Here is an 11483-nt window from a genome sequence, read left to right on the forward strand (position 1 = left end):
AAGTTTTGACAAGTGGGTCATTACCAACCCCATTGAAATAGAGCCTTTTTTGTTAAGTACCACGATGTTCACTAAAATTTCTTTAATAATTTTAAAAATTAGCTGCTAGGGCAGCTATATTCTCGTGAGTGTTGTCCACTAGCACTACTTATGTAGAGCAATAAACGCACTGTTTGGGTCACACAAAATTGACTTTTGAAATAAGTTTGCATTATTTCCCAACGAACATCTTCTGCTTATTTGGCATTACAACCGTTGGTTGGCTTGGGCCGAGACCAAAAAACTTTGCCAGTTACCTATCTCCTTTGCGGATTTGCGATAGTTGTTCTCATCCCGAGTGCGGACAGATCCTTCTGCACTTGGTCCTTCCATTGTGTTCGTGGGCGCTCTTGCTTTTGTTGTCCACCGATGGGTGCGGAGTCGAAGGAGATTTTCACCGGGCCGCCTTGTCATCCATGCGTACAACATGTCCAAGTCAGCGCAATCGTTGTGTTTTTATGCGCTTAAGTATGTCCATGTCGTTAAAAAGCTCATACAGTTCGTCATTTAATCTCCTTCGGAACTCATCGTCCACGCGAACGAGGTAATAGATCTTGCGTAGAATAGTTCTGTCGCAAGCCCCCAAAGCCTTCTCATTTTTGTTAGACATCGTCCATGTTTCTGCGCCATATGAAAGTACGGGCATGATGAGAGATTTGTAGAGCGTGATTTTTGTTCGGCGAGAGAGGGATCTGGTTTTCAATTGCCTACCGAGCCCAAAGTAGCAGCCGTTGGCAAGAGTTATTCTTCGCGCATTATTGGTGGTGGTTATGCTGGATCCCAAGTAAACAAAGTCTTTCACTACTTCAAAGTTATGGCAGTGACATGTGTCCCGCCAATATTTACGCGAAGACTTTTTATGTGTTGCCAGGAGGTACTTCGTCTTGTCCTCGTTTACCGCTAGACCAACCTCGTTAGCTTCTCTTTCTAAGCTGCAAAATGCTGCGCTGACATGCCTGGGTTTCGTGCCAACGATATCAATAAATATCATTTGTATACGCCAGCAGCATCGTGCTTTTGCTGTTTGTATATGGTGCCGCTGCGATTCAGCGTACATATCGCACCGTAAATCAAAAACAGTCACACTCAAAAAACTCCAAAAGTTCAAAGTAATTTTTTCCAAATCTTTATATATATATGTATACATATATATACATACGTATTTATGAATTATCACGCGTTTGTTTTTTTTTAATTTATGGATGAGTATGCAAATATGTAAGCATCACGTTAAAAGTTAAACATACATTACATTGATTGTAAATTATTGTGAAGCGATTCTGTGCGGCGCTGATTATGTTCAAATGAAAGCGAAGTGAAATTAAGATTACATCATCCTCAGAAAAGTGAAATTGCTTTGAGAGCACAAGCCAATAAATATAAACATCTGTCATCATACATTTGGGTGGTCCAAAAATGCAAAGTCGAAACTTTAATGAATTCACCCCCTAGGATTGTTCTGTATCGAAAAAAGCTTTACCCCTGTTTTTTTTTTTTAATTTTTATTTTGCAATAAAGAAATATTTAGAGATAGCTCAAAGCGCTTAAAATTTTCCATGTATATGGAAAAAAACAAGTTTTCGTAGAAATGGTATAGAATTCTTGAAAATCAATATTTTTCGATCGGCAAACTTCGTTTCTCTTCAGGAGACTTGTTGTTTATTTAACAATTTTTTTAATACTAACGATTTTTTATGGGTCCCTCCATCGCATTTTCATGGGTTTTTGGCGGATCTGTAAAATATTGTTACAATGAAAAATGGTTGAATAAACCAATCGGTTATTATTATTGGGAATCGCCTGAAGAAAATAAAATTCTATTCCATTACTACAAAAAGTGGTTGTTTCCCATATAAAATACATGGAAAATTTTGCGCCATTTGAGCGACCTCTACATTTTTTATTGATTTTAAAATAAAATATAGGCGTATATTTTTTCGGTATACAACAACCCTAGGAGTTGATAGCATTAAAATTCCGACTTTACTTTTTTCTCATGCATTTTTGGACCACCCTAGTGCACAGCTTAGTAATAATAGATGTGAAAATGTCAAAGTATCCTGATTTTGTTTTGGTCATTTGTTGAGAATTGAAAATCAAACTACTGGCGCTTTTTTTAGTTTAAAAGACCTTGTTTGAGCACAAACAGAAAGATTTCTTCCTTTGGGACTTTTTAAAATCTCGTGTTTACCACGACAAACTACAAACCTTGCAAGTCTTTAAAATTAATATTGAAGAAGGAATCGCCAATTTGGAGCCAGATGTTTTGCGTGCAACACTCTAAAATGCTGTAAAACGGGCACAGTTGTCATCATCAACTCGCGAGGTGGTCATTTAAGTGATATAATTTTTTCAACTTAATGTCCCCAATTTTATATCTTCAAATAAACTTTACATGAAAACAGAGTTAATTTTTTCATTCACTAAAAATGTGGTAGTCAAATCACATTACGACATTACTTTTGCGTCACCGCGTATTGCTCAAAATACATTGCCTAAAAAATAATACATTTTCCATTGTAAGTAGCATAAGTTTTATAAGGTAACGAAAACGTAAGAAATTTACTACTATTTCCTAAAGAGGGCTTCATTTTTCCCCGATTCTGCCATACTTGCAATATGCGAAGTTGAGTTGAGGGCGTACCAAATGGAGCTGTCACAACGCACAACATTACAAACCAATAGAACTGTCAGGTATAAGCAAAATAAGATCATATGATGAGCCGTTTATTTTGAAAGTGGCGCTAGTAATTTCCTATTTCTTTCGCTTAAATGGTTGGCTACTTCTAACTGAATGCAACTGTAAATCGTTCTACCATCATACAGTAATGGTAATACTTTTTTTCCTTTTGGCTCAGAAACGATTAACAGACACGTTCATATACATACATGTAAATGATAACTGAAGTCAAATGGTATGAAATGACTTATGCCACTTTCAAAATAAACGGCTTATGAACGTTGAATCTCAAATTTTACTTCCTCCATTCATTTTATATCTCAAGGTAATAAGCATTACGAATTTTTAGCAGAACAATTCATGTTTTTTGAAAAACAAATATGTACTCGTATTTACACATTGCACAAGTTATTCACATTAACAAAAAAAAAAATAAAAATAAAAATAAATGAATAAAAGCAGAAAAGTAAAGATCACTGACTAAATGCCCTCAAAATATGGGAAACAGAAATAAGATAACAACATACGCTCGTACGTGAATCATACATACAGTATTGGCCATATCTATAGCACCCTCATTTCAAAGTGATATTTTTTGCCACTTATATGTATATGTAGTTCATTCTCTAACAAAACCCATATAAACCCAAGATTTAACCTTTGTAAAAGACTACAAAAGAAATGCAACGAATTTTCAACCTGTACTCAAAAAAATTCTAACACTACTGAGAAAAAAGTTGGAAATTTGGGTGAAAATTTGCTGCATTTTTTGTAGTCTTTTACAGGGTTTTAAAAACTTCAGTTTATACGGGATTTGTTAGAGAATGAAATGAATTTTATTTTAATATTCCTAAAAATAAATAAATAAACATGAGTAGCAAACAATATCACTTTGAAATGGGGGTGTTATTGTATTGGCCAATACTGTATGTGGTTATGTATACGCACACACATATATGTAAGTCCAGTTCGGAGTTAAACTTGTTGAAACCTGTTTTTGCAAGCAATACATCGCAAAAAAAAAGAAAATATGTAGTAGACAAGTAAGCCAAAACGATTGTTGGAAGATGAATTTTTATGTATGTATGTATGTTTACGAGTACTTTAGGATTTCTAAAAAACCAAAACATAACAAATAAAAAATAAAGCTATGAATCATTAAGCGAAGGCAAACGTACAAGTAAGGAAGAGGAAAATGAGCACAAAGTGCAATGCTGGTCGTTGCAGAGCTACTATCTGCAATTAAATAGGAATTAGAGGCGGGTCCGTCAATACTGGAGCAACTTTGAATAAGCATTTGAAGCGCAAGTGACCTAATGCTGAATAAATGGCCAGCGCCAGCTACAACAACTTTTGCAAATGCAAACAAGTAATTACAGCAACAAGGAGTGCCGACCAAGGTGAGTGGCATACGCGCACGCGTGCACGCAGCAGACGAACTGACCGGCCGACCGACCGACCGCCCGGCGTTGGTCAAATGATACGCACATAAATACGATGTTGATTTATTGCACTGCTCATCTGTGCATTTCTATCGGATTGCATGCAACAGTTCATAAGAAGGCAAATCATGTGTACGAGTTTGTATGTAAAGGAAGAAAAACACAACCGGTATCGATAAGCAAAAACAAAGCCACCACAGATAACTGAGGGAAAACATTCGATTCCATTGTTTGCTTATGTAGTTGTTCTTTTTCGTATTGCATTTCGTAAAAATTGTAATAAGTAATACATTGGTACTACTCAATAACCGACACCTTTGGTGTTATGTGCACTTGTCACAATCACACAAACAAATAAATAAGCTTTTTATAAGACGTTAATTCTTAATAAGAAACGTCATTCGAAACGGAACGATACGATACGATGAAATTTCGATGACTTTTGCTTAAAAAGTGGAGAAATGGGGTACATTTGTTCGGCTAGTTTCAATTTCTACTCTTGTGTTTTGACTTACATTGTATATACACTGCCGGAACAAAGTATTGGCACAGCAAATTTTTCAAAATATATGCAACAATTTTCATTCTAATATTTTTCTGCTAATTTCGTATAAAAATATGTTTCGTTCTACAACAAAAAACATAAGAATATAACTCCTAAACTTTGTACAAAACTCGCGAAAATTCAGCAAATTTTGATGAAAATTTTCAACTTTTTAATCAGATTTTTTAGAATTTGCAGATAGGGTATGCAGATTTATAGCCCAATCAATTTTATTATAATAAAGTGCAAGTTTTAGTTAGCTAGGAATTACCGGCATTTTTTTTCACGCAGTCTCTTCCATACAAAAACTTTTTTTCGTAAATACCTTATATGGAAAAAATGCAAAAGACCTTCAACAAAAACAAATTTCAAAAATCCACGCGATTTTTTACTAACTCTGAACTTGCATTTTTTACTAGAATTCAATGGGCTGCAAAACTGCATACTCAAAAAAATTCTAAAAAATCTGATTAAAAAGTTGAAAATTTTGATGAAATTTTCGCGAGTTTTGCACAAAGTTTAGGAATTATATTTTTATGTTTTTTTGTTGTTGAATGAACCATGTTTTTATACAAAATTGGCGGAAAAATATTAGAATAAAAATTGTTGCATATATTGTGAAAAATTTGCTGTGCCAATACCTTGTTCCGGCAGTGTATATGCCAGAAAAGGGTGGAGAAGAGCTCTATTGGGGCCCCTGCAACATATTCGGTTTAAATATCTGTCTACCAGAAGGTGCGACTGCAACCCAATGAATCCCGGGATTGGTTTGAGCGCAGGGTTAGAAGTCCGCAACCTAAAAATTTGTTCCAATGAAAATGTTAAGCTATCCGCTACAGGCGTTGAGGACAGACTGACTGGTTGCGAAATGCTGATGAAGTCACACTGGCGTGATGCATACATATATAAAAATATATACAATAGAGTGGTCCAATTTTTGTATTGGGGGGAAAAAAATCATGGGACAGAAAAGGGGGCCCTTAGTTTTTTCCGTTTGGTATTTGTAATATCTATACCGAATTTCAATTTTCTACTATAACCAATATCTACAGAATGTTCAAAGACCTTTAAACCAATTGTTTGATTAATATATATATATATATATATGTACACAATACTTCTAGAGTAAAAGATGAGCATTCTCTTAATGTATACTTAGAAACGTAAAGTTTGGTACCAGCACCTCTTTCGGCAAGAGGAAACATTTGGAAGTGCCCCAAGCCCTATCTCGGAAAAAAATTGTTGGACCACTCTAATATACATATATGTATATATATATATATACACGTACCAAGACAGCAGAAAAACGTAAATTTTGCCGACAGTGCGGTCTAGTAAAATTTTCCGTATACGGTAAAGAATAAAAACCACTACAATTTTCGTATCCACAAACGTTCACAATACAAACGGTGCTGTCGTATCCGGAAACGAATAGAAAACGACTACAGTAGTTATCATATTATTTTCGTATCCAGAAAACGTTCGAAAAAGATGATGCTGTTTGAAAGCAATAATTGTATTTTATTCGCTCAAGCAGAACTCCGACAGGCGCCTCTTTATTATTATTACCCTTTTTTTTAACCACAAAAAAGTATCTTTGAGGTGCAGAAGGAAAACGTATTAAATGAAAATTCAGTCAAACAATTTTATGAAAAACAGCCGAAAACGTCTCTGTTTCACGAAAATTGTCCAAGTATCGACATACCGTGCATACGTTCCCGTTACAAACATTTATACTGCTCGTTTTTTTTTCTTGGGTCGCAGGGGTGAGTCAAAAAGTTGTTTTCGGGCAAATAACCATAACTACAAAATGTTCTCAAAAAAGCTAAGAAACTACCCAAAACCATGTCAACGCGGAAGAAACAGCTTCGTGCCAACTAAACGTCAAATCGTACAAGATTATAAGTTTAAGATTTGAGCGGCAGCGAACACAATAACGCTAAATTAATAGTACACTTTTTTCACTTAATAATCAGCATAACAAGCATACAAACATACAGTGCCGGACATAAGTATTGGCACATAGAATTTTTCGCAATGTATACAAAGTTTTTTATTCCAATTTGTTTCGCTAATTTTTTATAAAAATGTACTTCATGCTACAATTAAAAAAAAAAAACTAAAAATTAAATCTGTAAACCTTGTGCAAAACTAAGAAAAATGCAATGAATTTGTTTAATAATTACCAAGTATCTAATTAGATTCTAAGTATGCCCACGGTGTTATTTTTTTCAATACAAAAAAAAATACAAAAAAAAAACATTTACTAACTGCGTGAAAAAATGCCAAACTCAACGTAGTTTCAAACTTGCACTTTGTTGTACTAAAAACGAATAAGCTATAAAATTGCATACCTAGAATTTTTCTACAAAATTTGATCAGAAGTTGCAGATTTGTTTGTATACGAGCGTATAGACAAGAACCGGTAACTATTTCTGCTGGGAACGAACTACGCTTGCCCCAAATCTCTTCATGTGGATTTTAAGTTCATTCGGCTGTAAGTTTTTTTTATTCAAATACAAATTTAAAAACTGAAAACAGAATGGTTTAGAAATATAATCAGCTTTATCATGAGTTTCATTTTCCCCGAACCGGTTCACTTTTCACTTCTCGTTTCCATGTATTTACTATGGGCGGATAAAAAATTTTCGGGTGAACTTTTTCGGGGAAAAGGCAGAAAATTAAAAAAATGTGTTCAGGCATGCAGTTTTGTAGCCCATTCAATTTTAGTCTTATAAAGTGCAAGTTGCACGTTGCAAAAAAATTTTGTTTTTTTTTTCTGGAAGGTGTTGCGCATTTAATAATAATAATATAAAAGATTGGCGCTTATACATATGTTAGTGTTTGGCCGAGCTTTTCCTTCGACTTGTGGCGTGCGCCTTGATGTTGTCACACAAAGCGGAGGGACCTACAGTTTTACGCCGACTCCGAACGGCGATTGTATTTTTATGAGAAGCTGTTTTTCATGGCAGAAATACACTCGGAGGTTTGCCATTGCCTGCCGAGGGACGACCGCTGTTAAGAAAAAACCTTTTTCTATATTTTTTGGGATGTTGCTTTGACCAGGGCTTGAACCCAGGTGCTGATGTGTGAAAGCGCGCACTGCTTGCGCATTTAATTCTATATAAAAATCGATTTTGAAAAAAAAAATTTAAACTTTTTTTCAGAATTTTTAGCAGCTGGCAGTCTTGTAGCCCAATTCAAGTGCAAGTTTCAAGTCACTAACAATTACCGTTGATTTTTGTTTTTTTTTTCGTAGAAGATATTAGGCATTTTCCTCTATATAAAATTAGATATCGAGGGCTTATATTCAATACCCTCTATCTGAAATTTTCACAAAAACTACGTTGTGATGTTAGAACCAATCTGGGATGTACCCGTCACCCGCGCCAAAAAATTCTCAAAGATCAAAGGTCAGATTTTAGTTATTCGAAAATTGCGTTTTATTAAACTAAAATTGAATAAGCTGAAAAGCTGCATACTCGAAAATCTTCTAAAGACTCTGAATAAGAGGTTTGAAATTTTGATGAATTTTTTCAGTCCCGAGGCTACAGCTAAGCTAATCTCACTAAGTAATGATGAATAATTGCATAAACAACTAGATTCACTATGTGATTACACACTGTAAACTTCCTTGCCTTCCGTTTTATATTTAATTTTAAAAACTAATCACTTCAATCTCGCTATAAAATGATGCTCAAAATATATTTTTTTTATCTTTTTAGAGATATTTTTTTTAAGTAAAACACCATCAATTTAAAGGAATTTAAAAGAAAATGACAAAAGCACAGTTCACGTCAAAAGGGTGCAATGGCGGCCAAGAAGAAGTGAAACTACCTAAATATAAATATTTATATCACGGATCGAACTATATTTTTTAAGTGAAAATTATTAAAAATAAATAAATAAACATAAGTTGCAAACAATATCATTTTGAATTTTGCTACTATCTTATTGACCGCAACCTGTATGTACATATATATGTATGTATGTAAATAGTAAGCAAAAGGTATAAAATAAAAAATATCAATTAGCTGATAGCAGCAGCAGCGAAACACCAAAAAATAATATATTTATACTCTTGTATTGCTTTAATCTAATACAGTAACTCATAAAATAACTACACAATTCTTATTTTACAATATTCAAAACGTTATTCATGGTATAAATTTTCGCTAAATTTTTATACAAATATAACAAAACACATTTACATACTTTGTAAATCTATGTTCCAAACTTATTGCAAAATTTTAAAAAATTCCGCATATTCCCTCCAATTTCGTTCCAAAGATGTACGGAGAAAATAAAGAACTGACGTTCAGTTATCAAGCTGTTATATTTTAAGATAGAAATCAGTAGAGATCGAGAAGATCTATTGATCTGAAGTCGTTGTTCGAGATACTGAGGCTTTCGAGTAGTTTGAGGTGGCTCAATCGCGTTGACTTTTATTGCTGACGGTGTTGCGCATTTTCATTAATTTAACGAGTGCTCTTACATACATATGTATGTACAGATGCGTGCAACTAATTAGCAACGAAATTCAAAACAATATTGCTTGNTTTTAATCTAATACAGTAACTCATAAAATAACTACACAATTCTTATTTTACAATATTCAAAACGTTATTCATGGTATAAATTATCGTACAATTTTTATACAAATATAACAAAACACATTTACATACTTTGTAAATCTATGCTCCAAACTTATTGCAAAATTTAAAAAAAAATTCCGCATATTCCATCCAATTTCGTTCCAAAGATGTACGGAGAAAATAAAGAACTGACGTTCAGTTATCAAGCTGTTATATTTTAAGCTAGAATTCAGTAGAGATCGAGAAGATCTATTGATCTGAAGTCGTTGTTCGAGATACTGAGGCTCTCGAGTAGTTTGAGGTGGCTGAATCGCGTTGACTTTTATTGCTGACGGTGTTGCGCATTTTCTTTAATTTAACGAGTGATCTTACATACACACATACATATGTATATGGAAGAACGTGCCCATCACGATTTTTGAGCTTATGATTAAAAATTTTAAAATTTTGATGATAATTTGCAGAACTGGGTATTTTTCTGTTATATAACTGTGTACTTATTTTTGTGAGTTACTGTATGTATGTATAGTACATAATTAAATCACTAGGCAATACTTACTCGGCAATAATGTGATAAAGTCACGCTGCAGCATCGGTTTGAGAAACGCATTTATGTGTCCATGCTGGTAGTGGCACATGCGCGTGAGCAGCTGCTCCACGNCTATTCAGAAAATTTTCGGGTATGCAGTTTTGTAGTCCATTCAATTTTAGTATAATAAAGTGCAAGTTTCAAGTCGCTAAACATTACCGTTGATTTTTTAGAATTTTTTTTTGTGGAGGGTGTTGCGGATTTTTTTCCATGTAAAAAAAAATTTTGATCATGTGTTATATGGAAGCAATATCGTTTTGAATTTCGTTGCTAATTAGTTGCACGCATCTGTATATGGAATAACGTGCCCATCACGATTTTTGAGCTTCTGATTAAAAATTTTAAAATTTTGATGATAATTTGCAGAACTGGGTATTTTTCTGTTATATAACTGTGTACTTATTTTTGTGAGTTACTGTATGTATGTATAGTACATAATTAAATCACTAGGCAATACTTACTCGGCAATAATGTGATAAAGTCACGCTGCAGCATCGGTTTGAGAAACGCATTTATGTGTCCATGCTGGTAGTGGCACATGCGCGTGAGCAGCTGCTCCACGAATTCAACCTGATCCGCTTCGTTCCATTGCGAGAAGTAGGTTAAGCAGGTCTCACGTTCATTTTGAAATATTTGCGATGATTCTTTCTTACGGACGGGATCATACAGCATTGTCGATGTGAACTGTTTTTTGTGGTTGTTGTTTTTGGTATAATGATGTTGTATATCGATGTAGGTGAATTTCCAGTGTTAGAAAAACGGCAAGACATCAAATATGGTAAAAAGACCGCATAAAAAATGTTTTACAAATAGAAAGAAAATATTAAAAAACATTAGTAAGTAATTAGCAAACGAATTAACAGACAAACAAACATTCATATATAAATCGATAAAACCACTTGACTTTCGATTTAAAAAGAATAACTTTATCTTAAAAATGTTTATATTTTTACTAAGCATCTATTAAAGGGGCATCTTAAACTGCACCTATGGCTACCCCTATTCTGGAACCCGAATTTTCGTAATTCGTAATTCGACATGCTGCAACCCTTGTGGAAACCTGTGCAGCATTGCCAGCTATCAGTTGTTTTTCGAAGACAGTATGAAGCAAAACAAAGTGGAAACGAATTAAAAAAAAAAAACATTCATTAAGTGCTTATTTATGGTAAAATTTATTGATTTTTCATATTTTGAAGGAAACGATGGATTCTATGCCAATTGCAATTATAGCAGCAGAGTAAGAGCGCGCTATGGAAGTGAATTCACAAAGGTATGCGGAGCTGTCGGGCATAGTAACCATGGACGCATCTATGTCAGCTTCCGGTTTAATTATTCAACCACAACCTCCTATGCCTGAAGAACTGGTTCTCAATCCAGTTAATGCAATAACAACTTCTTCCAAGCCATTGAAAACACGTGTGTCAAGTTAGCACTACACTTTTCGAAATTGGAAAAGTTAACTACGGCATTAATTGTAGTGTTTTTGTTGTAAATTTGTTGTGGAAAGAAAAAATTTGTAGCTCTCGTTTTTTAAGAAAAAATGGTATGTAGTGCTAACTTGACACCATACACCTAGTCGATAGAATTGAGATAT

At 34.1% G+C, this 11483-nt stretch overlaps 1 protein-coding gene across 1 annotated transcript in view; it reads right to left on the reverse strand.

Moving 5' to 3' along the window:
* Positions 1–11483, reverse strand: part of LOC108376537 (F-box/WD repeat-containing protein 11-like) — a gene marked incomplete at its 3' end in the record, with an annotated part of 20683 nt that overhangs the window by 2354 nt on the left and 6846 nt on the right. The window contains exons 3-4 of the mRNA XM_017632757.1: positions 10402–10573; positions 9860–9910 (exon numbers count right to left, since the gene is read on the reverse strand). Coding sequence (XP_017488246.1) covers positions 9860–9910; positions 10402–10573 — 223 coding nt within the window. The remainder of the gene's footprint in view (positions 1–9859; positions 9911–10401; positions 10574–11483) is intronic.

This window comes from Rhagoletis zephyria, unplaced genomic scaffold (genome assembly GCF_001687245.7).
Source record: "Rhagoletis zephyria isolate East Lansing unplaced genomic scaffold, Rhagoletis_zephyria_1.1 Rzeph_scaffold_10603, whole genome shotgun sequence".
In the NCBI taxonomy this organism is placed as follows: domain Eukaryota; kingdom Metazoa; phylum Arthropoda; class Insecta; order Diptera; family Tephritidae; genus Rhagoletis; species Rhagoletis zephyria.